The following is a 25,964-nucleotide window of genomic DNA, read 5'->3' as shown; positions in this document are numbered from 1 at the left end:
ATGTTGGTTACTGTCGGTTGGCTTCCTGTCACTGTTGATGTTGGTTACTGTCGGTTGTCTTACTGTCACTGTTGATGTTGGTTACTGTCGGTTGGCTTACTGTCACTGTTGATGTTGGTTACTGTCGGTTGGCTTCCTGTCACTGTTGATGTTGGTTACTGTCGGTTGGCTTCCTGTCACTGTTGATGTTGGTTACTGTCGGTTGGCTTCCTGTCACTGTTGATGTTGGTTACTGTCGGTTGGCTTCCTGTCACTGTTGATGTTGGTTACTGTCGGTTGGCTTCCTGTCACTGTTGATGTTGGTTACTGTCGGTTGTCTTACTGTCACTGTTGATGTTGGTTACTGTCGGTTGGCTTCCTGTCACTGTTGATGTTGGTTACTGTCTTTTGGCTTCCTGTCACTGTTGATGTTGGTTACTGTCGGTTGGCTTCCTGTCACTGTTGATGTTGGTTACTGTCGGTTGGCTTCCTGTCACTGTTGATGTTGGTTACTGTCGGTTGGCTTCCTGTCACTGTTGATGTTGGTTACTGTCGGTTGGCTTCATGTCACTGTTGATGTTGGTTACTGTCGGTTGGCTTCCTGTCACTGTTGATGTTGGTTACTGTCGGTTGGCTTCATGTCACTGTTGATGTTGGTTACTGTCGGTTGGCTTCCTGTCACTGTTGATGTTGGTTACTGTCGGTTGGCTTCATGTCACTGTTGATGTTGGTTACTGTCGGTTGGCTTCATGTCACTGTTGATGTTGGTTACTGTCGGTTGGCTTCCTGTCACTGTTGATGTTTGTTACTGTCGGTTGGCTTCATGTCACTGTTGATGTTGGTTACTGTCGGTTGGCTTCATGTCACTGTTGATGTTGGTTACTGTCGGTTGGCTTCCTGTCACTGTTGATGTTGGTTACTGTCGTTTGGCTTCATGTCACTGTTGATGTTGGTTACTGTCGGTTGGCTTCATGTCACTGTTGATGTTGGTTACTGTCGGTTGGCTTCCTGTCACTGTTGATGTTGGTTACTGTCGGTTGGCTTCCTGTCACTGTTGATGTTGGTTACTGTCGTTTGGCTTCATGTCACTGTTGATGTTGGTTACTGTCGGTTGGCTTCCTGTCACTGTTGATGTTGGTTACTGTCGGTTGGCTTCCTGTCACTGTTGATGTTGGTTACTGTCGTTTGGCTTCATGTCACTGTTGATGTTGGTTACTGTCGGTTGGCTTCATGTCACTGTTGATGTTGGTTACTGTCGGTTGGCTTCCTGTCACTGTGGATGTTGGTTACTGTCGGTTGGCTTCCTGTCACTGTTGATGTTGGTTACTGTCGGTTGGCTTCCTGTCACTGTTGATGTTGGTTACTGTCGGTTGTCTTACTGTCACTGTTGATGTTGGTTACTGTCGGTTGGCTTACTGTCACTGTTGATGTTGGTTACTGTCGGTTGGCTTCCTGTCACTGTTGATGTTGGTTACTGTCGGTTGGCTTCCTGTCACTGTTGATGTTGGTTACTGTCGGTTGGCTTCCTGTCACTGTTGATGTTGGTTACTGTCGGTTGGCTTCCTGTCACTGTTGATGTTGGTTACTGTCGGTTGGCTTCCTGTCACTGTTGATGTTGGTTACTGTCGGTTGGCTTCCTGTCACTGTTGGTTACTGTCGGTTGGCTTCCTGTCACTGTTGATGTTGGTTACTGTCGGTTGGCTTCCTGTCACTGTTGATGTTGGTTACTGTCGGTTGGCTTACTGCCACTGTGGATGTTGGTTACTGTCGGTTGGCTTCCTGTCACTGTTGATGTTGGTTACTGTCGGTTGGCTTCATGTCACTGTTGATGTTGGTTACTGTCGGTTGGCTTCATGTCACTGTTGATGTTGGTTACTGTCGGTTGTCTTCCTGTCACTGTTGATGTTGGTTACTGTCGGTTGGCTTCCTGTCACTGTGGATGTTGGTTACTGTCGGTTGACTTCATGTCACTGTTGATGTTGGTTACTGTCGGTTGTCTTACTGTCACTGTTGATGTTGGTTACTGTCGGTTGGCTTCCTGTCACTGTTGATGTTGGTTACTGTCGGTTGTCTTCCTGTCACTGTTGATGTTGGTTACTGTCGGTTGGCTTCATGTCACTGTTGATGTTGGTTACTGTCGGTTGGCTTCCTGTCACTGTTGATGTTGGTTACTGTCGGTTGGCTTCCTGTCACTGTTGATGTTGGTTACTGTCGGTTGTCTTACTGTCACTGTTGATGTTGGTTACTGTCGGTTGGCTTCATGTCACTGTGGATGTTGGTTACTGTCGGTTGGCTTCATGTCACTGTTGATGTTGGTTACTGTCGGTTGGCTTCCTGTCACTGTTGATGTTGGTTACTGTCGGTTGGCTTCATGTCACTGTGGATGTTGGTTACTGTCGGTTGGCTTCATGTCACTGTTGATGTTGGTTACTGTCGGTTGGCTTCATGTCACTGTGGATGTTGGTTACTGTCGGTTGCATCATCATCAGTGCCACTCTGGTGTGCATGCCAGTTGCTGGTAGGGACCTAGAAATAGAGATGGGTTAACAGGGGTGCTCTATGAAAAGCAGTGGTGGAAGGGAGAAAAAAAGTATGTCTTACTTAAGTAAAAGTATCAATAGGGCAATGTAGAATATACTCCGCTACAAGTAAAAGCCCGGACTTGAGTCATAGTACAAAAGTATTGGTATGAAAATGTACTTAAAGTACCAAAAGTATAAAGTACCCTTTTATGCAAGAATGTTTCATTTCAAGTTTTCAAATTGATACAAAATATTTTGAAAATAGCCAAAATGTGAATAGGGCTGAAGTGGTTAATGTGTGTTTTGTAATAATAATGAAAATCTACAAAGTAACTAACTAGTAACTAAAGTTTCCAAAAAAATGTGCTGTAGTGGAGTAAAAGTACAATATTTGCCTCTGAGATGCAGTGAAGTAGACATAAAAGTATTGGAAATACTCAAGTAAAGTACAAATACATCAAAATCATACTTAAGTGCAGTACTCAGGTAAATGTACTTACACCACTGAGAGTAAGGCCTCACTCACATGGTCGCAACAGATTGCTGTATGCTTGTTGTATACAAAGGGTGTGACACCGCTTGCCCCAATGCATTTCCAATGGGAGTCACATGGTTTGACACAACATTTGTGTTGTATGAGGGGGAGGGGCGCAGTCGAAACACAGCCGAAAGCCATACAACAGCTTGTAGTCCAAAATGTGGACTACAAACCATGTGACTTCCATTGGAAATGCATTGGGGCGGCCATGACACTCATACAACAAGCATGCATCAATGTTGTAAAGGTCTGAGTGAGGCCTAAGACTGCTGAGAGTAAGACAGATCACCGGGCGCCCCTGTGTGTAGGTCGCGCGGCCAGGGCAGAAAGAGAGAGGAGAAAGGTGGCTCAGACAGGTTGTGGAAGAGGTGTGTGATCCATGATGTTTACCACCAGTGTAAATCAAGGCTCCCTTTCAGCGTAGTAATGTCTCCCCCAGCGCAGCATTATTATGATATTAATACACCCTAAATCTGTCTGCTCCCCTACAGGGCCGGCAGCATTCTTTATGGTATTGACAGCATGCCAGATTTACGCCGCAAGAGGACAGTGCCCATTGTCCGAGACCTGGTGAGTTATCTACTGCAACAAGGTTATGTGTGATTTATGTCCAATCTATATCCGAGGCACATGGCCCCGGCCCGCCACTGGCCACCGCACGTCGCCCATGGAACTGCTGCTGTGTGCGTAGTACGAGGTATAGCCCCCCCCTAGCCTGGGCAACGTTCCTTTTTGGGTTCATGATCCGGTCAGGAGTGGATGATATCGCTACGTCATGTTGTAGTCGTGTGTGTTTTGTATAGTCATCAGGCCGGAACCGTCAATCGGGGACTTCCTGAACCAATTTATCCCAATAAGAGCCGGAGGCTACGAGAGAACGAGTCACACTTTTATTGGGAAGGTTTTTATTCTTTCCGGTTTGAAGGGAAAGGAAGTTCCAGATTGAGGGTTCCGGCCTGATGACTACAAAACAATGACTACAACATGACGTAACGATATCATCCTGATGACTACAAAACAATGACTACAACATGACGTAACAATATCATCATGATGACTACAAAACAATGACTACAACATGACGTAACGATATCATCCTGATGACTACAAAACATTGACTACAACATGACGTAACAATATCATCATGATGACTACAAAACAATGACTACAACATGACGTAACGATATCATCCGCTCCTGACCGGATCACGCAGCGATTTAGTAACACAGACCAGGCTCTCCTCTGAGGTGGAAAGCCTGGTGACGCGAGGTTATAACCCCCCCAGTCCTGCTTCAATGCAATAATGGCACTAATTATTTCATTAGACGCAACACTTTTCACGCAGCAGCAGCACTTGAGAAAACAAAACCAAGGGAACAAAAGAGCCATTAGAGTTATTAAAGCGATAATGAGATTCGGCCGGAGGAGAGAGATGATGTGTAATCTGAAATGCAAATGTCTTCATAAAGTGTCAGAAGTATTTCCGAAACGATCGGCGGGATCCCCCCCCCCCCCAAACAAAGGAAGACGAACTCCGCTCATTATGCAACTAAGAGAGGTGATGGAGATTAATTGGCGATAACATTGACTGGACCAAACGGCAAGACCGAAAGCTCGAGGCTGCTGCCGCGAAACACGCCTATTAAGGAACCGCTTTAGGGGGGAGCGTTTAGGTCGCGGAGTGTCACGCTGATGTTTGGTTTTAATGCAACAGAATGTGTTATTATAATGTATTCCACACAGAGAATGACAGCTCTATTCGCAATGCACTTAACTTAACCGTAGTATACTGTACCAGTCGAGTCCAAGTGCATGCACACACACACACACACACACACACACACACACACGCTCGCTCGAATCAACGCACACACACATCCTTATACGCAGTCCTCATTCCCACGGAGTGCTGACACAACCTAGTCTGTCCGATGCCATTATTCCTGGTGTCTGTTTATAACCATTTTATATCTGTCTGTTTGTTATTGTATTGTATGTCTTGTCAGTGTTTGTTTGTTTGTTTGTCCTCATGTAGAATGAAAGTAAGACTGAAGTAGTAGCCTCTTGACAGCCTGTTTTAAGTGAACAAATTGACTGGACTTCCTGTCCATACAGAATCTAAAGAAACTGTTAAGGTTTTTTAGAAATGAGACTTTGACTAAATGCATTGTCAATGGCGAATGATAAAGCACCTTGATTTAGCATTAAATGTAGTCTGCTGATGAATGTTTAATATGACAGTGAACAACATGAGTTGATGCTGCTATTTGTCCATATCTCTCATGAAATTAATAACCAACAATGTCTTGGTAAGTATGGGTTGTCGTTGTTTTCTTTTTCAATTATTATTTAATTTATTTTTATTTTTTCTTTGCGTGTATATTTGCTATTCTTACATAGACCCATAACAGCTATGGGTGATATTTTTCAGTGAGTTGTCAGATTTCAGCCTCACTGACGCTTGACATTATTTAACCACTTAAACCATATACTTCACTGATGGGGGTACAGCAGGGCTCTATACTTGGCCCCTCTCCTTTCCCCCTCTATGGGGTACACCAGGGCTCTATACTTGGCCCCTCTCCTTTCCCCCTCTACAGCAGTGGGTTTCAACCTTTTTCATGTCAAGGCCCATTATTGATTTGGCCTTTGAGCCACGGACCACCATTTGATGACATTAAGCTTCTCAAACCCAAGGCTTTGAATATTTTGTTGTCGTTGGATAAGATTGTGTCCCCAATTCCATGCTGTATTGATGTTGGTACCATAGGAGAGATAACAGGCAAGCGATCAAAATATCAATTATTCTACATTCTCTAATTGTGTAGACTTCTTGAAAATTAAGTAATGCAGATGTTTAACAATACCTTAACTATTGAGAGTGAACAATGAAACCAAATGGACCCATTTGGTTTCATTATACACTCTCAAGAGTTAAATATCTATAAGGGTCCATTTGGTTACCAACTCTCCGGAACCCCCTCAAGGACCACTGGGTGAAAACCGCTGCTCTACAGCAAATTTCTTAGCCTGAAAATAGCTGATCTGCAAGCTCACAATGCATTGCGTGGCAATGCTTTGGGAGCTTGTACAGCAGGTCTGATATTTTTGGCATGGCCATAATAGGGACGCTAAGGGTTCATGTGGTTAAATGGTGTTGCTGTGCCTCTGTTCGGCGGGTGCTTAAACATGCAATTGAACACGAAATGTTGACAACTCAACCCAAAAATATATCGGAGGACTTCATTGACTTTGTGATTTAACTGTGTGAGGCTCTTAAATCGTGTAAAGGTGACCACCGAGCTAAGCCTTTTACACCTGGGGGATGAAGTCAGTAGATTTCTTTCGATCGATCTTTAATTGGTCCATTTTTTTTCTCATGCCTCTCCTCTGTCCCCCACATCTTGCTGTGCGATTGCTTCAAGGCAGCAGCAGCGTTCTGATGACGAGATCAGGGTTCCTATCGTTTCTATAAGGTCTTAAAAAGAACCCTGTGCAAAACAAAAGCAAACAAAAAACCCAAACCTGTTGAAATTGATTAAAAAATAAAGAACTTATTAACGATATATACTTGGTACCATCTGGACACATGGGACATGACTGTAATTGCCTGCAGCAATGTCAGCCGTGCTACTGCATGTGATACTTGAACTTGAACATCAACGCTCACACACAGATCATGTAGAGGTCAACACGGGTCGTCCTACATTTTGCTCCATGGCCTCCTCCATGGATCTTTACCATAGCCGGGCTGCACAGAACCAAGGGGGTCGTTGTGGTAAAGAACCGATCCTATTATTATGGTCAGCTGATCCATGTCTGCATTCTCCTCCCGTTGCATAAACCACCACAAACCGCCACTAGAATGGGATATAAGTGTCTATCTATTTCCCTCTCTATCTCTGTGGTCACCCACCCAGGCTCAATGGAGAAGAACATAGTAGCTACAGTAGTGTGTGTGTGTGTGTGTGTGTGTGTGTGTGTGTGTGTGTGTGTGTGTGTGTGTGTGTGTGTGTGTGTGTGTGTGTGTGTGTGTGTGTGTGTGTGTGTGTGTGTGTGTACACCGTAAATGTGTGAGTATATGTCTATGTAAACGTGTGTGTGTGTCTGTGTGTGTGCGTCCGTGTTACATGTGCGTTGTGCGTGTGAGTCACAGTGTCCTGATTGTGAGTCGTCAGCCGGCTTCACCCATACATGAGTGTGCATTGTCTCGCGCTCCAGAGGCCCCGTACGCGTCACACACGTATTGTGCAGGGCAGACAACAGTAGAATGTATACCGTATACGACGTGCGTCAAACCAAAACATGGGACCAGATATAAAAGTGCCAAGCATGACTGCAAATGGGCTATATGCACACAGAATATCTCTTCCTACTTCCGGGCTGCGTCCCTATATACCTCCTTCACAGGTGTTACCGATGATACTAATTAAGACTCTGTTCCATTATTGTGCAGTGTTTCTCAAACTTTTTTTTTTTTAATTTCAAGGACCCCCATAACTCTGAGAGTGTACCAAATGGTGCCCAGGCGGTGGCGTAACCGTCTGGGCACCCGACTGGTAATCCAGTCGCAGTGTGCCGCGGGTTCGACTCCCGAGCCCGACACAGCCTTTACTGCATGTCTTCCCCCATCTCTCTCCCGTTTCCTGTCAGCCTACTGTCTGTCCCTTCAAAAAAACCAATAAAAGGCGAAAGCCGCAAAAAAATATCTTAAAAAAAAAAAAGAAAAAAAAAAGAGTGTACCAAATGGAACCAAATGGACCCTTACAGGTCCATTTGGTTCCATTTTTACACTCTCAGTGTTACACACCCGTACGGGGCCATTTGGAACCCACTCAGGGACACTTTGAGACCCACTGGTGTTTCCAGCGAGCCAACACGCAAAACAATATAGCAGCACCCTGACTCTGTTTGACCAGAATGGAACAGAGCCTTCGTTAGTGTCAGCGGTAACACCTGTGAAGGAAGTAGGGAATGGGCCCCCGAGTTCTTTCCCAAAATGGCGTGTGTGTGTGTGCATAGAGCCCATTAGCAACACTTTGATACATGAATGGGACTCGTCGTGACTTATATAAGGACTGTATAATGTCTCGCAAGCGAGCAGCAACCTGTCTATAGTGCTTTCTGATGCGCCAACGCAGCAGTCATGCATGGCAGTCGAGACACCTATGCACTCAGTATGGATAAATGATTTGTCACTCTTTCTTTTATACTGCTTCACTGTTCTGTTCTCAAAGCCCCTTCGTCCCCCGAAGCCCATCCCTAACGCAATCTCTTGTTCCCCCTCATCCTCCCCTTTTCCACGGCTTTCTGGAACGCACAGGCCTTGGTAAGTTCTCTCTAAACCTCTCTCTCTCTCTCTCTGTATCTTTGCCCAAACAGGCAAGCTATAGGGTTAATTAAGCCAGGGGTTCTCAACCCGTGGGTCGCGACCCCTCGGGGGGTCGCCAAATTATTTTAGGGGGTCCCCAAATTATTTTCAAAAAAAATAAAAAAAAGATTTTTTTTAAAATTTTATTTTCACGATTTTTCAAAAATAGCAGACCTACAAGCTCATAGCGCGCCACTCGGTGGCGCGCTATGAGCTTGTAGATCTGCTATTTTTCAATAGCTAAATTATAACAATGCTTAAAACACCAAAAGGGGTTCCCGCCCAAAATGGTTTAAGGTTATTGTAGCAGTCAATTTATATTGGGGGTCGGGAGGGGGCGGGGCGAGGGTCCCGAGACATTGCCAAAGCATTTCCGGGGGTCCCCGGACAAAAACGTTGAGAATCCCTGAATTAAGCAATATTACACAAGAGGGTGTGGTTTAACGTGATTATTGCCACGGCAGTGATGCGGTAAGGAACAAGACAAAGTCGAGTTCCGCAAGCATCACTAAAGTGGCAATAATCACGTTAAACCACACCCTCTCGTGTAATATTGCAATTATACAACAGTTACCCTTAGTTAAAACTAAGAAAATCGCTGAAAAAATATATTTTTTTAATGACAGATGTAGTCACTACGACCACAAATGTCCCAAGAAACTAGCTAGCCTAGCCACCGAGTTTTCTAGTGCTCTGGGAAAACAGAGCAGCTGAATTCTTTGTTTTGATTAGGTGGTGAATGGTGCTGGTTTGATCCACGGCTAGAAGGCTGTTTCAACCAATCAGATTGCTTCCTCGAAACGACCTGTTGTATAATGATTGTTTTATTATATTTTTTTCCTATTACATTGTGATATTATCAATCATAAAATATCAGACAGTACCAACCTCCCCTCTCTCTCTCTCTCTCTCTCTCTCTCTCTCTCTCTCTCCCCCCCCTCCCTCAAATGATCCGTGTATGCTGTCTTACACAGACAGACACATGCAGTCAGCATGTGTCGGTCTGTGTCCATCCATGGATCTAACATAGATCTGTCTCATCTTACCATCTGACCCCATAGCGTCAAATACTCCACATAAACAACCTGACACAGCAGAGGTCCGTCCAGGGCGTAAAACTTCAGATCAAAGTGTCTTACATTGCATTTCAACTCCGGATGTATTTTCCCTTCCCTTCATAGCGCCGATACTTTCATTTATTTATTTTTTCTTCCACCCCCCTCTCCCTCCCTCCCTCCCTCCCTCCCTCCCTCCCTCCCACACTAAATTATTCATAGTGCTTTTACAGGCTGTTAAATTCTATCTGTGTCTTTGCGTCGTCTCTTGCAGGAGTCCTACAGTAAATTGTGTAAATTCATTTAGTAGTGCTGATGGGCATAATGATGTGGGTGGATTTCATCTGTTGACATTTTCCTCTCTCTCTCTCTCTCTCTCTCTCTCTCTCTCTCTCTCTCTCTCTCTCTCTCTCTCTCTCTCTGCTCACCCAGACCCTCACTGCTCGAAAGGCAGGCATCTCGTTCGCTCTGGTGAACCGCTCCACCCTGAATAACGAAGACCTGGTGAGTAGCTATGCTGTATAAACCTGCACTACTGTGTCCATGTCCGGTTGCCTATACTGCCTCTGTTGTTGTATAACACACACACACACACACACACACACACACACACACACGCACACGCACACGCGCATGCGCGCACACGCACACACTGTAATGCTGTAATGGAGGCCAAGGCCCTCATATGCAGCGGAGGCGGAACGGAGGGATGGATGCTACTGCATGGGGAGGCACTGAAGGAGACACTAATTCAATGTTCTCTGTCTCCAATTCGGGGAGGGAGGGAGTCTTGGCAGGACTATGAGACGCAGGGGAGGGGGGGGGGGGGGGGGGGGGTTGCAGGAGGAAGTGGATGTTTGCTTGCGGGTGGGGGTGGGTGGGTTGGGCGGTGTCGGTCGGTGGGTGGAAGTATGCATGCATGGATGGATGGATGATCAATCTTAGCGTTTGACCACTTTTGACCACCATTATTTTAAATTTATATTGCCATTGAAGTATGATCTACAAGCTTGTAGATCTGCTATTTTTGAAAAATCCTGAAAACATATATATAACATATATATATATCATAATATATATTCTTGCCCAGTGAACTTTTTTTTTTTAACTCGATCTTTGCTTCTATATCATATGGGTGGGTGGAAGTAAGTAAGCATGCATGCATGGATGGATGCATGGATGGATGGATGGATGGATGGATGGATGGATGGATGGATGGATGGATGGATGGATGGGCATATAGCGGGACATATAGCTAATAAGCAAAGCAGAGGTTGTGTTAGGACATGGACTGTATTGCTCTGTGTGGGAGGGAGGGAGGGAGGGAGCGGGTTGGTTGGTTGTGGGGGGTGGGGGGTCTTTGGAACGCTGACAGACTGTCAGAGCTCCAAACTCAGTTGGCCTCCCTGCAATAGTGTACTTGATGGATGCCCTGCGATCGGATCAGTGCCAGGAACACGCGTATACAGGCTCTCCTCCTCAGGGATGAAAATTGGATGCATTGCATTAGTCAGCGGCCTTATTTCTTTAAATGGGCCCGTGTGCCGTCACTATCCAACGAGACCTCCCCCCAAACCCCACCCCCCTATAACTGTAACCGTCACGCTTTTATTTATTCATTCATTTGTTAATTCCTTCCTTGCTTCTCCTGCGTGTGCAGTTTTACAGTACAGGCCGCCTCTTAATCTCCACACGGGGCTTGATGCTGTAAATGATGGTCTCTGAGGTCTCTGCGCTGTGCTCCTTCTGTCACGCGGCTGAGGAGAATAAGGCAGGAGAGAAAGGAGCTAGAAGAGACGAGCACATTCAAAGATATGGCTCTCGGTTTAAACGGCCATGTGTGCGTTCAGAAGTGACCGTGGTTATTCACAGTGGTGGAAAAACTATTCACATTTTTGTGGGGCGCTATAGCCCCTCCTATGTCCAGCTTTGAGGATTTGTGCACACACACAAAAATGGTGTTAACGCAAACATTGAATGCCGTTGACAATGACTGGTACAGTACTTAGGTGAATGTACTTATAGTTACTTTACACCACTGTCGGTTCATTAGTGATGTTGGATGTTCTGTAGTGAACATACTTGTGTTTGTGTCGTTGTGAACAACACGGTACTTCTGTGCAGCGCCGTTGTCGTGCTTCAGTGGTGAACATGGTGCTTTAGAGAAGCATGGGGAACAGTGGTGAACATGGTGCTTTAGAGAAGCATGGAGGACAGTGGTGAACATGGTGCTTTAGAGAAGCATGGAGAACAGTGGTGAACATGGTGCTTTAGAGAAGCATGGAGAACAGTGGTGAACATGGTGCTTTAGAGAAGCATGGAGAACAGTGGTGAACATGGTGCTTTAGAGAAGCATGGAGAACAGTGGTGAACATGGTGCTTTAGAGAAGCATGGAGAACAGTGGTGAACATGGTGCTTTAGAGAAGCATGGAGAGCAGTGGTGAACATGGTGCTTTAGAGAAGCATGGAGAACAGTGGTGAACATTGTGCTTTAGAGAAGCATGGAGAACAGTGGTGAACATGGTGCTTTAGAGAAGCATGGAGAACAGTGGTGAACATTGTGCTTTAGAGAAGCATGGAGAACAGTGGTGAACATGGTGCTTTAGAGAAGCATGGAGGACAGTGGTGAACATGGTGCTTTAGAGAAGCATGGAGAACAGTGGTGAACATGGTGCTTTAGAGAAGCATGGAGAACAGTGGTGAACATGGTGCTTTAGAGAAGCATGGAGGACAGTGGTGAACATGGTGCTTTAGAGAAACATGGGGAACAGTGGTGAACATGGTGCTTTAGAGAAGCATGGAGAACAGTGGTGAACATGGTGCTTTAGAGAAGCATGGAGAACAGTGGTGAACATGGTGCTTTAGAGAAGCATGGAGAACAGTGGTGAACATGGTGCTTTAGAGAAGCATGGAGGACAGTGGTGAACATGGTGCTTTAGAGAAGCATGGAGAACAGTGGTGAACATGGTGCTTTAGAGAAGCATGGAGAACAGTGGTGAACATGGTGCTTTAGAGAAGCATGGAGAACAGTGGTGAACATGGTGCTTTAGAGAAGGATGGAGAACAGTGGTGAACATGGTGCTTTAGAGAAGCATGGAGAACAGTGGTGGACATGGTGCAGAGAACATTGGTGAACATGGTGCTTTAGAGAAGCATGGGGAACAGTGGTGAACATGGTGCTTTAGAGAAGCATGGAGAACAGTGGTGAACATGGTGCTTTAGAGAAGCATGGAGAACAGTGGTGAACATGGTGCTTTAGAGAAGGATGGAGAACAGTGGTGAACATGGTGCTTTAGAGAAGCATGGAGAACAGTGGTGGACATGGTGCAGAGAACATTGGTGAACATGGTGCTTTAGAGAAGCATGGAGGACAGTGGTGAACATGGTGCTTTAGAGAAGCATGGAGGACAGTGGTGAACATGGTGCTTTAGAGAAGCATGGAGAACAGTGGTGAACATGGTGCTTTAGAGAAACATGGGGAACAGTGGTGAACATGGTGCTTTAGAGAAGCATGGAGGACAGTGGTGAACATGGTGCTTTAGAGAAGCATGGAGAACAGTGGTGAACATGGTGCTTTAGAGAAGCATGGAGAACAGTGGTGAACATGGTGCTTTAGAGAAGCATGGAGAACAGTGGTGAACATGGTGCTTTAGAGAAGCATGGAGGACAGTGGTGAACATGGTGCTTTAGAGAAGCATGGAGAACAGTGGTGAATATGGTGCTTTAGAGAAGCATGGAGAACAGTGGTGAACATGGTGCTTTAGAGAAGCATGGAGAACAGTGGTGAACATGGTGCTTTAGAGAAGCATGGAGGACAGTGGTGAACATGGTGCTTTAGAGAAGCATGGAGAACAGTGGTGAACATGGTGCTTTAGAGAAGCATGGAGAACAGTGGTGAACATGGTGCTTTAGAGAAGCATGGAGAACAGTGGTGAACATGGTGCTTTAGAGAAGCATGGAGAACAGTGGTGAACATGGTGCTTTAGAGAAGCATGGAGAACAGTGGTGAACATGGTGCTTTAGAGAAGCATGGAGAACAGTGGTGAACATGGTGCTTTAGAGAAGCATGGAGGACAGTGGTGAACATGGTGCTTTAGAGTTTAGAGAAGGCACAGCCATGGAGAACAGTGGTGAACATGGTGCTTCAGAGAAGCATGGAGAACAGTGGTGAACATGGTGCTTTAGAGAAGCATGGGGAACAGTGGTGAACATGGTGCTTTAGAGAAGCATGGAGAACAGTGGTGAACATGGTGCTTTAGAGAAGGATGGAGAACAGTGGTGAACATGGTGAACATGGTGCTTTAGAGAAGCATGGAGGACAGTGGTGAACATGGTGCTTTAGAGAAGCATGGAGGACAGTGGTGAACATGGTGCTTTAGAGAAGCATGGAGAACAGTGGTGAACATGGTGCTTTAAAGAAGCATGCAGGAGAACAGTTTTGAACATGGTGCTTTAGAACAGGGGTTCTCAAAGTTTTTGGCTGGGGACCCCCGGAAATGCTTTGGCCATGTCTCGCGACCCCGTCCTGCCCCCCTTCCCACCACCAATACAAAATGACTACAAGAATAACCTTAATGTTAGAGAAAATATATCATAAAGGAATACTGAAACCAGGTATAATCATTAAGGAAAGTTTATGCATGAACTATGTGTACTGTGTAAACTCTTCATTTCCATTTTCCAGCCATTCAGTTGCAAAAATTTATATTATTATTATTATTAATAATTTGGGGACCCCCCGACATAATTTGGCGAACCCCCGAGGGGTCGCAGACCACGGTTTGAGAACCCCTGCTTTGGGAGAGGGCAACGCCATGGAGAACAGCATCTCAATCGATGCTCAAAGTATCTGAATTCTTTCTTTCTTCCTGTGCTGACCTCTAAAGCTCTCTCTCTCTCTCTCTCTCTCTCTCTCTCTCTCTCTCTCTCTCTGCATCAATTGATTGCGATCCATTCCTGCCTCTCGGTGCATGGGGATGGGTTATGATTTGCAAAGCAGCAAGTAGTACGATGCCATTTCTCAGAGGAACGAACAAGCGGACCTCATCAACTCAGCTTCAGACTAGACTATACAGAGTATAGCCTGGCGAAGCTCGCACAGTACGACTGCATCAACAATACACACAGTGAACATCATGTACTATAAACCACCAATCGCCACACCCCCATCCCCAGTTTCTTTCTGTTCTCGCAGGCCGCTGCATGGCCCATTTTGTGTGTGCGCACTGCGCACACGGATGTGTTTGTTTACATGTCCGTATGCTTTATCTGTTTTACGCACACATGACTTGGCCTTTCCGCGCGTCACGCGGTCCCCACAGCATTCCGTGTGCCGGCACCACATGTATCGAGGCTGAAAAAGGCGTCAGGCCTCATTGAAGGGGACGGTTCGGACTTTAGGGGGTTTTGATGTCCTAACGTCTCCCGATGGTGGAGGGAGGTGGTCTGGGACTGACGAGGCGATGAGCGAGAGTGGTTGATGATTGGTGGCAATGGGGGGAGCCGAGCAAAGCTTGCAGATTGCGCGGCCGTGGTTAAGTAGGGCGAGCAGATGTCGGGAGTTTTTTTATCTCTGCATTACGTCCACGAGAGCGCATCCCCTGTGAGGACTGCATGACGGAACCTCACCATATGCTGTTTAGGAGAGAAGGAGGGAGGGGAGGTGGGCATTGCAGATATGGAGGGTCATCGTGCCCGCTATGTGTCACTAATGTCACTGACCTGGCAGCCATGTCCAGTAGACTGACCTGTGTGTCACTAATGTCACTGACCTGGCAGCCGTGTCCAGTAGACTGACCTGTGCTACTGGGCAGATGTTTAGACCAACTAATCCTCTCTCTCTCTCTCTCTCTCTCTCTCTCTCACTCTCTCCCTCTCTCTCTCTCTCTCTCTCTCTCTCTCTCTCTCTCTCTCTCTCTCTCTCTCTCTCATCATCTTGCCATCTGATCTCTCTCCAAGCCTCAATCTCTCTCTAGCTTTCTCTCGCCTTCTGTCTTGCTGTTTCTGTATCACTTCATATCTCTCTCTCTCTCTCTCTCTCTCTCTCTCTCTCTCTCTCTCTCTCTCTCTCCCTCCCTCTCTCTCTGTATCACTCATCAATTTAGGTCAGTCAACAGACAGAGAGAGTAAAGTGTTAAATCGAACGATCTATGATATATGAACGAAGTGTGGCATTTCAGCTGTTCTAGTGACAATTGTAAACTCACTCTCTCTCTCTCTCTTTCTCTCTCTCTCTGTTTTTTAGAGCAGAAACAAATGGTAGTGTCTCTCTCTCTCTGTGTGTGTGTGTGTGTGTGTGTGTGTGTGTGTGTGTGTGTGTGTGTGTGTGTGTGTGTGTGTGTGTGTGTGTGTGTGTGTGTGTGTGTGTGTGTGTGTGTGTGTGTGTGTGTGTGTGCGCGTGTGCGTGTGCGTGTGTGCGTGCGTGGTCGCACGTGGACATGACAGGCAGAGAGGCCGGTGGGGAAACTCTTTCTTTTTGGGCTTTCCATGCGTTGTTTGGTCTTATTGCCGTTCTTCATGTAGTAAAATCAGGTCGTGATAAATGACGGTCGGTTTCAGCTGTGAGATTGATCAAAGGACAGACCACCTGTACGCTAGCCTGGTATTGGCTGTATATCATTGCTTGATAAACCTCATGTGGACTTTGGCGTAAACACATTCCTGAGCTCAAATTTAAAGGACAACTTTAGTTTTTTTGCTTGCTTGCGTGCGTGCGTGCGTGCGTGCGTGCGTGCGTGGGGGTCAAGGGCTGAACAACAACAGACCTGGTGAATCCTGTCCTGTCCTGTCGCTTGGACAGAGAGAGAGATATGGAGGACCATTGCTTGCCAAAGGCAACATTTGCTATGGCAAACTTGCTGCTTGGAATGCCACAGGGCTGGGCTGTGTAAAATCAATGCTAATTTAACTCTGAGACTTACAGAAGGGTCCATTTGGTTTTGAATAGCCAAAATATAGGCTAATAAGTAAGGCTACATGATATATCAAACATGTACCTTCATCAGAGTGGAGAATATAAGTATAAATCAAGTTGAGCAAAGCCACTCTTCTCTGCCCCTCTCTCTAACAGACAGTTAACGATCGCTTGTTAAGTGCCTGCCAGACAGACAATCAGATGAAATGAAGGCAGTTGTAGAGTAGAGTGTAGACTAGTGAACTGAACGTTTTCTGTTTATATCAAGTACTTCATACCAGCCCCTTATGAAACTACTTCTCCCCAAATCCAAATGGATTTACTTTTCCATCCTGAATGGCAGTAACTAGCATATAATGAGAACTGAGAAGATCTCCACAAAGGTTTACTCATCAAAACTTTAACCATCAAACCATGCCATTATAAAACTGTAACGATCAAAGCATGCACTCAACATAATGGTTATGTGACCATGGCATGTGCATAATATAAAATCTTAAAAGTTTTATCTGATAGGCCTATTGATTGGGGGGGGTTCAATTAATCGATTATTAATCGGCAGAGCTGTTGATTATTCGATTTGGCTGATGGTCACTTTCCGGCATCCCTAATTTGTCATAATAAATAGCGCATTTGTCATATAATGAATAGCGTAAATGGCCAATGTAGAATCTCATGTGATGTATGATGCATGATGTATGATAAGAGCGCCCCTCAATTCACACAGGTGTGATTTTTATTATTATAATATAAAATGTTTGTTGCCGGCCAGGAATCTCCATATTTTAAAGATGGGGTGCTGTGATTTTTGTATTTTTTCCAGTTTTTCATGTGTTTATGAGGTGAGCGTACTTCATTAGACCCCAATGATGTCTTCCCTTTGTATTTAGGGTTTCTTCCTGGAGGCTGAAACCTTGAGAGTCAAACGTGCCAATGTAAAAAAACAGTGATATAGTGACATCACAATATCATCCCCTCCCCTAACCGCTCCCCCTTTATCATACAACAGCTGTGCAGGGTGCGGCTTCAGTTCAGGTGGATCACCACCCATCACCAGGCAAACCAGGCATACTTAATGAACTGGTGGGCGTGTCCACATACAAACAACATTTTAACAAATACTGTACACTTTTTTGAAAAAACACCTTCCTCCTTACATAACAATATACCCGGTGATCATGTTTTAGGGTGGAAAAAAAGCACGGCACTCCATCTTTAACCTTTTGGGTTTTTCGTATGATCACCCTACCTAGTACAGCGTCACATGAAAGCATCAAAAGTAGCAGATCTGCGAGCTCGAAACGTGGCACGTTATAGAGCGTGACTCGTGAGCCACGTGTTAGCGCTTGTAAATCTGCTATACTTTTGCCACTTTTGAACTTGAATCCAGCTTTGGACATATGAGGTTTCTGCACCGACAGGGGTGGTATTCTAATGCACATGGCCCAAATACCCTCTGATCCGTGTCTCAAGTGTCGGGGCCAGTCACAAGCAGCAGCATATTGATTCCCCCAGTGGGGATGGATGGATGGAGAAGATGCAGTTATAGATGGAGATATGAGAGGTGCGGACAGAGCTCCAGAGGTGGATGAGGATGGTTGCTCGTGACAGTGAATCAGCATCCAGAGAAACGGACGAATGGCTGATGAAAGCAGAGTTGCAGTTGTCGGAGCCTATATAGCTAGATTAAACCATTAAGCCCTGCAAACGCATCTGTGTCGCCTAACAGCTTTTAACCACTTTTAACAATAAACTTTAGCTGTTGAAAAATAGCAGATCGAGTGCCTGCACGCTACGAGCTTGTAGATCTGCTATTGTTTTTTGTTTTGGTTTTTTTTTAACAATCGTGTGCAAATCTTTGAATATGTATGCTTTCACCGCAAACGTTTTTTAACTCATATATTTTGCTTCTGCAGGGGAGTCCCTGGAACAACATTATGTTCAGATCAGGGTCGGTGGCTAATTATATGTAATTGTTGCGCTCCTTGACACAAACTATAGTTTGAGAACCACTGATATTAGAAACAGAGTTAGCAGGAGATGGCGGCGAGGAAGGACGTGCATGAGTGAGCTCTGCACCTGAGCCCGTCTGTCTAAAGTTGAACTGAACTGCAAAGATTTCAGAATGGATTTTTGAAACAAGGACTTAATATTCTAAACGAAAGATTTAATTAGTGGTCCAAGTGTTAATCCTACGAGGCAGCAATAATAGTGTTTGTGTGAACCACTCGACGCCCACGCTGCTTGAATTGTTTGTAGCGCACCGTGCGCCATCGTAACAATGGCAGGTGAATGTACAATGGAAATAATTCTTCAAGCAATCGAGAGCAGTAAAAAATAACGTATTGCTCAACTGCAAGCTATAGAACTGAAAGTGAATCAACTGGACAAGGCGATGACAAACTTGTCAGAGCAAAATGTTGAAATGCAGCAACGAGTGAGCAAAGTGGAGGATGATGCGGTGGACACGCAAAAGCGCATACAAACACTGGAGATGCATCGTTGCAAACAAAGGTGGAATATATGGAAAATAAGAGCAGACAATCAAACCTGGTCTTTGTCGGAATCGCAGAAGGAAAGAGGGAACGAACACAACAGCCTTCCTACGGCAGCTGATTCCTGAACTACTCGGGAAGGAGAACTTTCCGGAGCCACTGGCCATTGTGAGGAGCCACAGAATTGCGGTGAGCAAGAGAGGTGGACAGAGCAAACCTCGGCCCATCATAGCCAAATTCTGGAACGACGAGGACAGAGAGAAGATACGACGCCTGTCACGGGAGAAAGGCGAGCTGCTGTTTAACCAGAAAAGAATAAACATCTTCCCTGATTCGAGCTATGCAGTCCGAGCCAAAATCACGGCTCTCCGCCCGGTGAAAGAGACGCTCCTATCACTGGAAATAAGGTACTATACAATATTCCCGGCGACAATATGCTTCAAGCATGGCGGTGTTAACTACAGGTTTAATTCACCTAAAGAGGCAGAGAACTTTGTAAACGAGGTCGAGGTTGATTATCCTAAAGAGACAGAAAGCTCTCTAAATGAAATCGACAACGGCGGCAGGGAATCTCCGACAGCCATGGATTAATGCTTAATTTGCGTATGATTCCATCTATGAAATGAGAGCCACTGGCCTATAACATTCCATGACATTTCTGTTTATTTTTGGGCTAGCTACTTATTTTGTTTTGTTACTTTCCTAACATATTGCTGCAATGCCAATATAGCGTGAATAAAATGTTTGGCTTAGTATAGGCCTAGAGGAGGCAGAAATAAGAGGCTATCTTATAGAGGCTGTGGCTTGTAGGCCTGTGGGCCTAGGCCTGTAAGCCTATAGGCCCCAAAAATGTAATTAACTTCTTATCCTTTATTTTTATCATTATTATTTATTTATTTATTTTCCCCCTCTGAGAGTACAAAGCCAATGTTTGGAATTTCATATAAATGTACAGAAAAAAATAAAAAATTTAATGTTGAAGGGGATTTGCATAGCATTGGCCTGCTAATGAGTAACTTTAAGTCAATAATTAAATGGGGGCTGATATATATGATTTGTACTTTTTAGGTTATAGTTTTAAGGGATTAATGATGATAATCAGCTTTAGTATGTAACGATAGCAAGCGGTAGACAACTACAATATTTGTTTAATTACTATTACTTCCAATAGCCTAATGGTGTGACCATACTTTTAACTAAACATTTCTATTCTTATTAGTATCAGTATAGGTATCATCACACTACTTTCATTAATTAAGCTACTACTACTTTAATGCAAGCATTTTTTATTTATTTATTTATTTATTTATCGGGGTTTCACTAGTGTTCTATGTCTTTTTGATTTGGTCTTGTATTGTGATTATGTGTGTTTCAATGTGCTTTGCCAGCACATTTATAAGTTGTATATTATATGCATGTGGTGGTCAAAACATACTCCTTGTTATAATACTTACTTAAGATCTCATGATACTTAAAAACTCTATTCTAACTTGTGCCTGGAACATAAAAGGGTGCAATCATCCCATAAAAAGAAAGAAAATCTTATCATTTTTGAAAAAGGAGAAAGTATTGATTGGGATGTTACAGGAGACCCACTTAACAAGTTTGGAGCATTCAAAACTAAGGAAAGATTGGGTTGGTCAAGTATTTTCTTCATCTTACAACAGTAGAAGCAGGGGAGTCACTATCTTAATTCATAAACATTTACCTTTAAAGGTGGAGTATCATGAATCTGATCCGGATGGCTGTTTCATATTTTTGCATGGGTCTCTGTATGGTGAAATGATAAGCATATTGAATGTATATGCAGCTCCAAATATTCAACTGAATATGTTCACTAAATTAACTTCCTTATTGGTGAAGTACAGTTGCCCTAATATCATCTGTGGTGGTGACTGGAACTCTGTTCAAGATGGGAATTGGGATAAAAAACCAATTGCTACCTCAACTACACCGAGCCCCAGGCAAAAGGCTATAAGTCAAATGCTAAATGAGGTTGGTCTGACAGACATTTGGCGAATGCTAAACCCACACAATAGAGACTACACATTCTATTCCAACCCACACAAATCCTACAGTAGGCTGGATTATTTTCTTGTCCCACGAATCCCTGTCGAACTAGTGGATAAATGTTATATTGGCTCTATTCATATATCAGATCATGCACCAGTATTTTTAGTTCAATGTCTAGCAGCAATCCACAGAAATACAGTTGGAAATGTAATAGATCAATAGTATCTGATCCAGATTTTTGTCAAATGGCCCAAAGAGAGTTGGAAATGTTTATCCAAGAGAATGATAATGAATATACAGATCCCTCAAATTTATGGGAAACAACTAAAGCTTTCTTAAGGGGTATAATCATATCATATTGTGCAACTAAAAAGAAAAGAAGGCTGAAAGAACAGAGACGCCTCGAATTACAATTACAGGAAGCAGAATTAGAACACAAGCGTAGTGGAGGAAGAGCCAACTGGGATAAAACCTTGAGAACTAGAACTGCCCTAAATACACTTTTGTCACAGAATGCAGAAAAGTCCTTGTTTAAACAAAAACACAAGATTTACGAACACTTTACGAACCCTAACGCTAACAGAGCTGGGTGATACTTGTCAAATTGAATAAGTAATACAACTTTAAACAATTCAATCTCTGCAATCCGAGACAAGAATGGCAGCCTACACTACAGAACTCCAGAAATCGCCAAAGTATTTAATGATTTTTATTTTGTACTCATCTTTATACACTACAGAATCAACCGGAACCGAGGACAGGATTAATAATTTTTTCCAACGTATTAAACTTCCAAAAGTCTCTGAAGAGGACAGGAATAAGGCAGATCAGGATATTACTAGTAATGAAATCGAAGAGGTAATAAACACTCTAGCATCTGGGAAAGCTTGTGGGCCTGATGGCCTCCCACCTGAAATATATAAAACCTAGGTATTCTGTCCCCTCTCTTAGCCAGAATGTTTAAACATTCGTTATCAACCAACAAACTTCCCCAATCATTGTGGATGGCTACTATTAATATACTATTAAAGGAAAATAAAGACCCAGAAGACCCAGCCTCATACAGGCCAATAAGTATTCAGAATACAGATTGTAAAATATTAGCAAAGCTTCTTGCATCTAGACTTAACAATATAATACCAAAATACCGAAAAGTAACTCGTTAGTTGTAACGCTGGACGTGGAAAAAGCATTCGATCGTATTGAATGGAAATATATGTTTAGAACCTTAGAAGAGTTTTCTTTTGGAGAGGGATTTGTCAAATGGGTCAAATTGCTGTACGTGGCACCACAAGCATCAGTCTCAGTTAATGGAGCAATATCTTCACCGTTTACAATTAGTAGAGGTACAAAACAAGGCTGTCCGCTGTCTGCCTTATTATTTGCGTTAGTAATGGAACCTTTAGCAGAAATTATCCGATCAAGCACCTCAATTACTGGAATAAAAACCAAGCAAAAAACACACAAGATATCTCTGTATGCTGATGACATTTTGTTATTCTTAAATAATCCTTTACCCTCTGTCCCAGCTGTTATTGAGATTATTAATGAATTTGCAGTATTCTCTGGATATAAAATAAAATTTGGTAAATCCGTAGCACTTCCTCTTGGAAGCACAACATGCACAGAATTATTAGGACATATCCCATTTCAATTGACTCCCAGCGGCTTTAAGTATCTAGGCATACATGTTTCCCTTAAATTTGAGGAAATGATAAAACTTGATGTAGACTAGAGACTGACACGGGAGTGGATTTTCACTCCTGTCCTGTCCCACTCCCACAGAAAAAATCCTGTCCTGTCCCAATCCTGGGCCAGAGTTTTAAAAAAAATCCTGTCCTGTCCCACTCCTGTAGAATGACTCCTGATCCCATCCCGCTCCCACTCGAAATTACTCCCGCTCCCATCCCGCTCCTGTTTTTTTTTTTATGTTAGTCATTAGGAAAGGCAATTGATTGATCGATCCATCTATCCATCTATCTATCTATAGGCCTATCTATCTATCACTTCTGGCTTCTCAAGACAGATAGCCTACCAATAAAATTAAAATAAATAAAGTGGGCAATGTTGGATTTAACTTTGACTACCAAATACAGTTCTGACACTTCATTTAAGTCCTATACGGTTTTTCCCTGAACAGAACTTAAAGCTTAACAGTTAACAAGTGCTTTGTCAATTAAGATAAAAAAAAAACCTCAGTGTCAATTTAACTCTATATGATTAATTATTCAGTGTACAAGTCTATGTGTATGGCAGTGGTCCCCAGGGGTCCTTGAGAGAGTTCCAGGGGGTCCCCAGCTAATTAATAGTTTGGAACCAAATGGACCATTATGGGTCTGTAACAAATTATGTTATGGGAGTGTACAAATGGAACCAAATGTTGTTCCATTTGTACACTCAGAGTTAAATTAACATTGATTTTACAATATAAATTGGGGGTCCCAGCGATAAAAATGCCATTCAATGGGGGTCCATAGACTAATGCATGTCAAACTGGGGGTCCTTGAAAATAAAATGGTTGAGAATCACAGCTAGAACCGTAATACAAATCTTCTCTTATGCCCCTGGCATCTTTTCAAATGGGGGTCTGCGGGCTAATAAATGTCAATTTAGGGGTCCTTGACATGAAAATGTCAAGGACCCCTATACTGGTGTATGCGACTCGGTTGGGAGAAAGAAAGGAGACGATGTATTGTAGAACATTCGCTCAGAATAGAACAGCTGTTCAGAGAGCTGTAACAGCGTTAGCATGTAGCTAACATAGCATCACAATTGAAAGTTGCAACGTTGCCACTGCCAGGGGAAACAAATGCATCAGGATGATCTGGCTATAAATAATCGATTAAATCACGGCACCGGCGCGATGCAGAATCATACACGGCCGCATTACGATGTCTTCATATAAAACTTTATAAGACGTCCAGCCCGACTGGTTTGCAATTGGAGGAGGTGTTTGACTGTTTGTGTTGTGGAAGCACTAGCACTGCTGGATTATGGGTAATGTAGTTGGCTCACAGAAAGATGACTACATCGATGTCAATCCCGCTCCTGCACGCTCCTGTTGATTTTCATTCCCGTCCCGTCACGATCACGGGATTAATACAAATATTAATCCCATCCCGCGGGAATCCCGCGGGAATCCCGTGACCCGCGGGAGTCCCGACAAAATGTCAGTCTCTAATGTAGACCCAGTGGTAAGCAAAATAAAAATTGATCTTCAAAGATGGAGCCCCTTATCGATATCTCATTCTGGGCAGAGGATTTTGGGTTCCAAATTGATGATACAAAGTGGAAAATAATCTTGTTAAATGCAAAACAAATTACAAGCTCTAACAGAACTCATGAGACACAGTACAAGATCATTCACAGGTTACATGTAACTCCAGCTATACGCAGTAAATATGACCCAACATGTTCTGGACAGTGCTTCAAATGTAAAAATAATGCTGGTACATATAGCCATTTGATGTGGTCATGCCGTAAAATTAAAACATTTTGGTTAAGTGTTCAAAGGGAGATATTGAAAGTTTTTGAGATTAGGATACAGTTAAACCCAGTGAACTTGGTACTGGGCTTAGACTCTGATTATGACTTAAGGTATAGATACATTTTACGATTAGCCCTATATGTCGCACGGCTTACAATTCTACAAAAATGGTTAGATGAGGATCCCCCTGACATAAAACTGTGGTACGAAAACTCATGTCGATACTGCCAATGGAGAGGTTATCATGTATTAAGAGGCAATCTTACTGACTTTGTTAGTGATTGGTCACCTATTGCAAGATTTTTAAAAGAGGAATGGAGAAGAGTAATATGTATGGGTGTAACTGTATGAGAATAAGTTAAAAAAGTATGTGTTCAACTGTATGATGGGAGTATACCTGACTGCAATTTTTTTCTGTATTATTATTTGCTGGCATGTTGTTGATTCTGTCTTTTGTTTTGTTTTTGTTTTTTTGTTTTGTTTTGTTCTATGTACGTCTTTGTAATGTAATGTATGTCAATAATTGAGAAAATCAAATAAAAACATTGAAAGAGAAACAGAGGTTTTTCCAGAAAACTGTCATGATTTAGAAGACATTTGTAGAATGGTCTCGGGTCTACATGGCTTAAACCTGCTGCCCAGTGTTAGTGCTTAGGGCCACCAGGGGCTAACCACAGACTTATATCCATGTGACTGACACATGAAGCACACTTCATTCACATGCGTATACCATCCCACTGGCCCCCATTTATCAATGGAGTGTATACAAACCAGCTTAAAGGACAACTTTAGTTTCATTTAAGCCAATGTTCATGTTTTAGGTTGTTATTAGAGTTGTTATTATATTCAGAAGATCACGGGATCTATTGAATGTGAAGGAGGACATCACCATACAATTTTGAATGCCCCCCTATCAAAATAAAGTATGAAAATCGCTAAAACAAATTACTGTAACACTCCTCTTTTACTTTGTCTAATAACAACCTAAAATATGAACCTTGGTTGAAAAAAACTAAAGTTGTCCTTTAAATTTAAGCCCAGGAATGCCAAAGTCGACATGAGGTTTATCAAGCAATGATATACAGCCAATCCCAGGCTAGCGTACAGGTGGTCTGTCCTTTGATCAATCTCACGCACGCACGCACGCACGCACGCACGCGGTGGATAACATGCCTACTCTTCCGCTGGCTGACCATGTGCACAGTAAGTGTGCATGCTGCTCAGTGGTGTGTGTGCAGAAACACACTGAAACACAGACTTCATTATTGTAAACTTTAATTCATATTTCATTCAGAGATATATACTGCAAACGTCATGCAAATATAGCAAAATAAAATGGCAGCTCACAATGTAGCTTAATAATAATAATAATAATAATAAACGCACTTTACATTTGAAACAAATCTCAAAGTGCTGCAAAGCAGAAATGAAATATTAAAAGGAAAAACAAAAAACAATTAAAACATTCTGTGATCACCTAAACAGCTAAAAGGTAAAAAAAAAAAAAAACCTTGCTAAAAAGGAAGGTCTTTAGTCCCTTTTTAAAAGCATCCACGGAATAAATATGTAAAAAATGCGACAATTTAAAAC

At 43.4% G+C, this 25,964-nt stretch overlaps 1 protein-coding gene across 1 annotated transcript in view; it reads left to right on the top strand.

Annotated features, from left to right (window-relative positions):
• Nucleotides 1-25,964, top strand: part of unc13c (unc-13 homolog C (C. elegans)) — a gene marked incomplete at its 5' end in the record, with an annotated part of 345,183 nt that overhangs the window by 30,688 nt on the left and 288,531 nt on the right. The window contains 2 exons of the mRNA XM_079497470.1: nucleotides 3,531-3,609; nucleotides 9,898-9,969. Of these exons, the coding sequence (XP_079353596.1) occupies nucleotides 3,531-3,609; nucleotides 9,898-9,969 (151 nt within the window). The remainder of the gene's footprint in view (nucleotides 1-3,530; nucleotides 3,610-9,897; nucleotides 9,970-25,964) is intronic.

Source organism: Electrona antarctica (genome assembly GCF_951216825.1).
Source record: "Electrona antarctica genome assembly, chromosome: 3".
In the NCBI taxonomy this organism is placed as follows: Eukaryota; Metazoa; Chordata; class Actinopteri; order Myctophiformes; family Myctophidae; genus Electrona; species Electrona antarctica.
The sequence above is the reverse complement of the archived record's forward strand: the minus strand, read 5'-3'. Positions and strand labels throughout refer to the sequence as shown.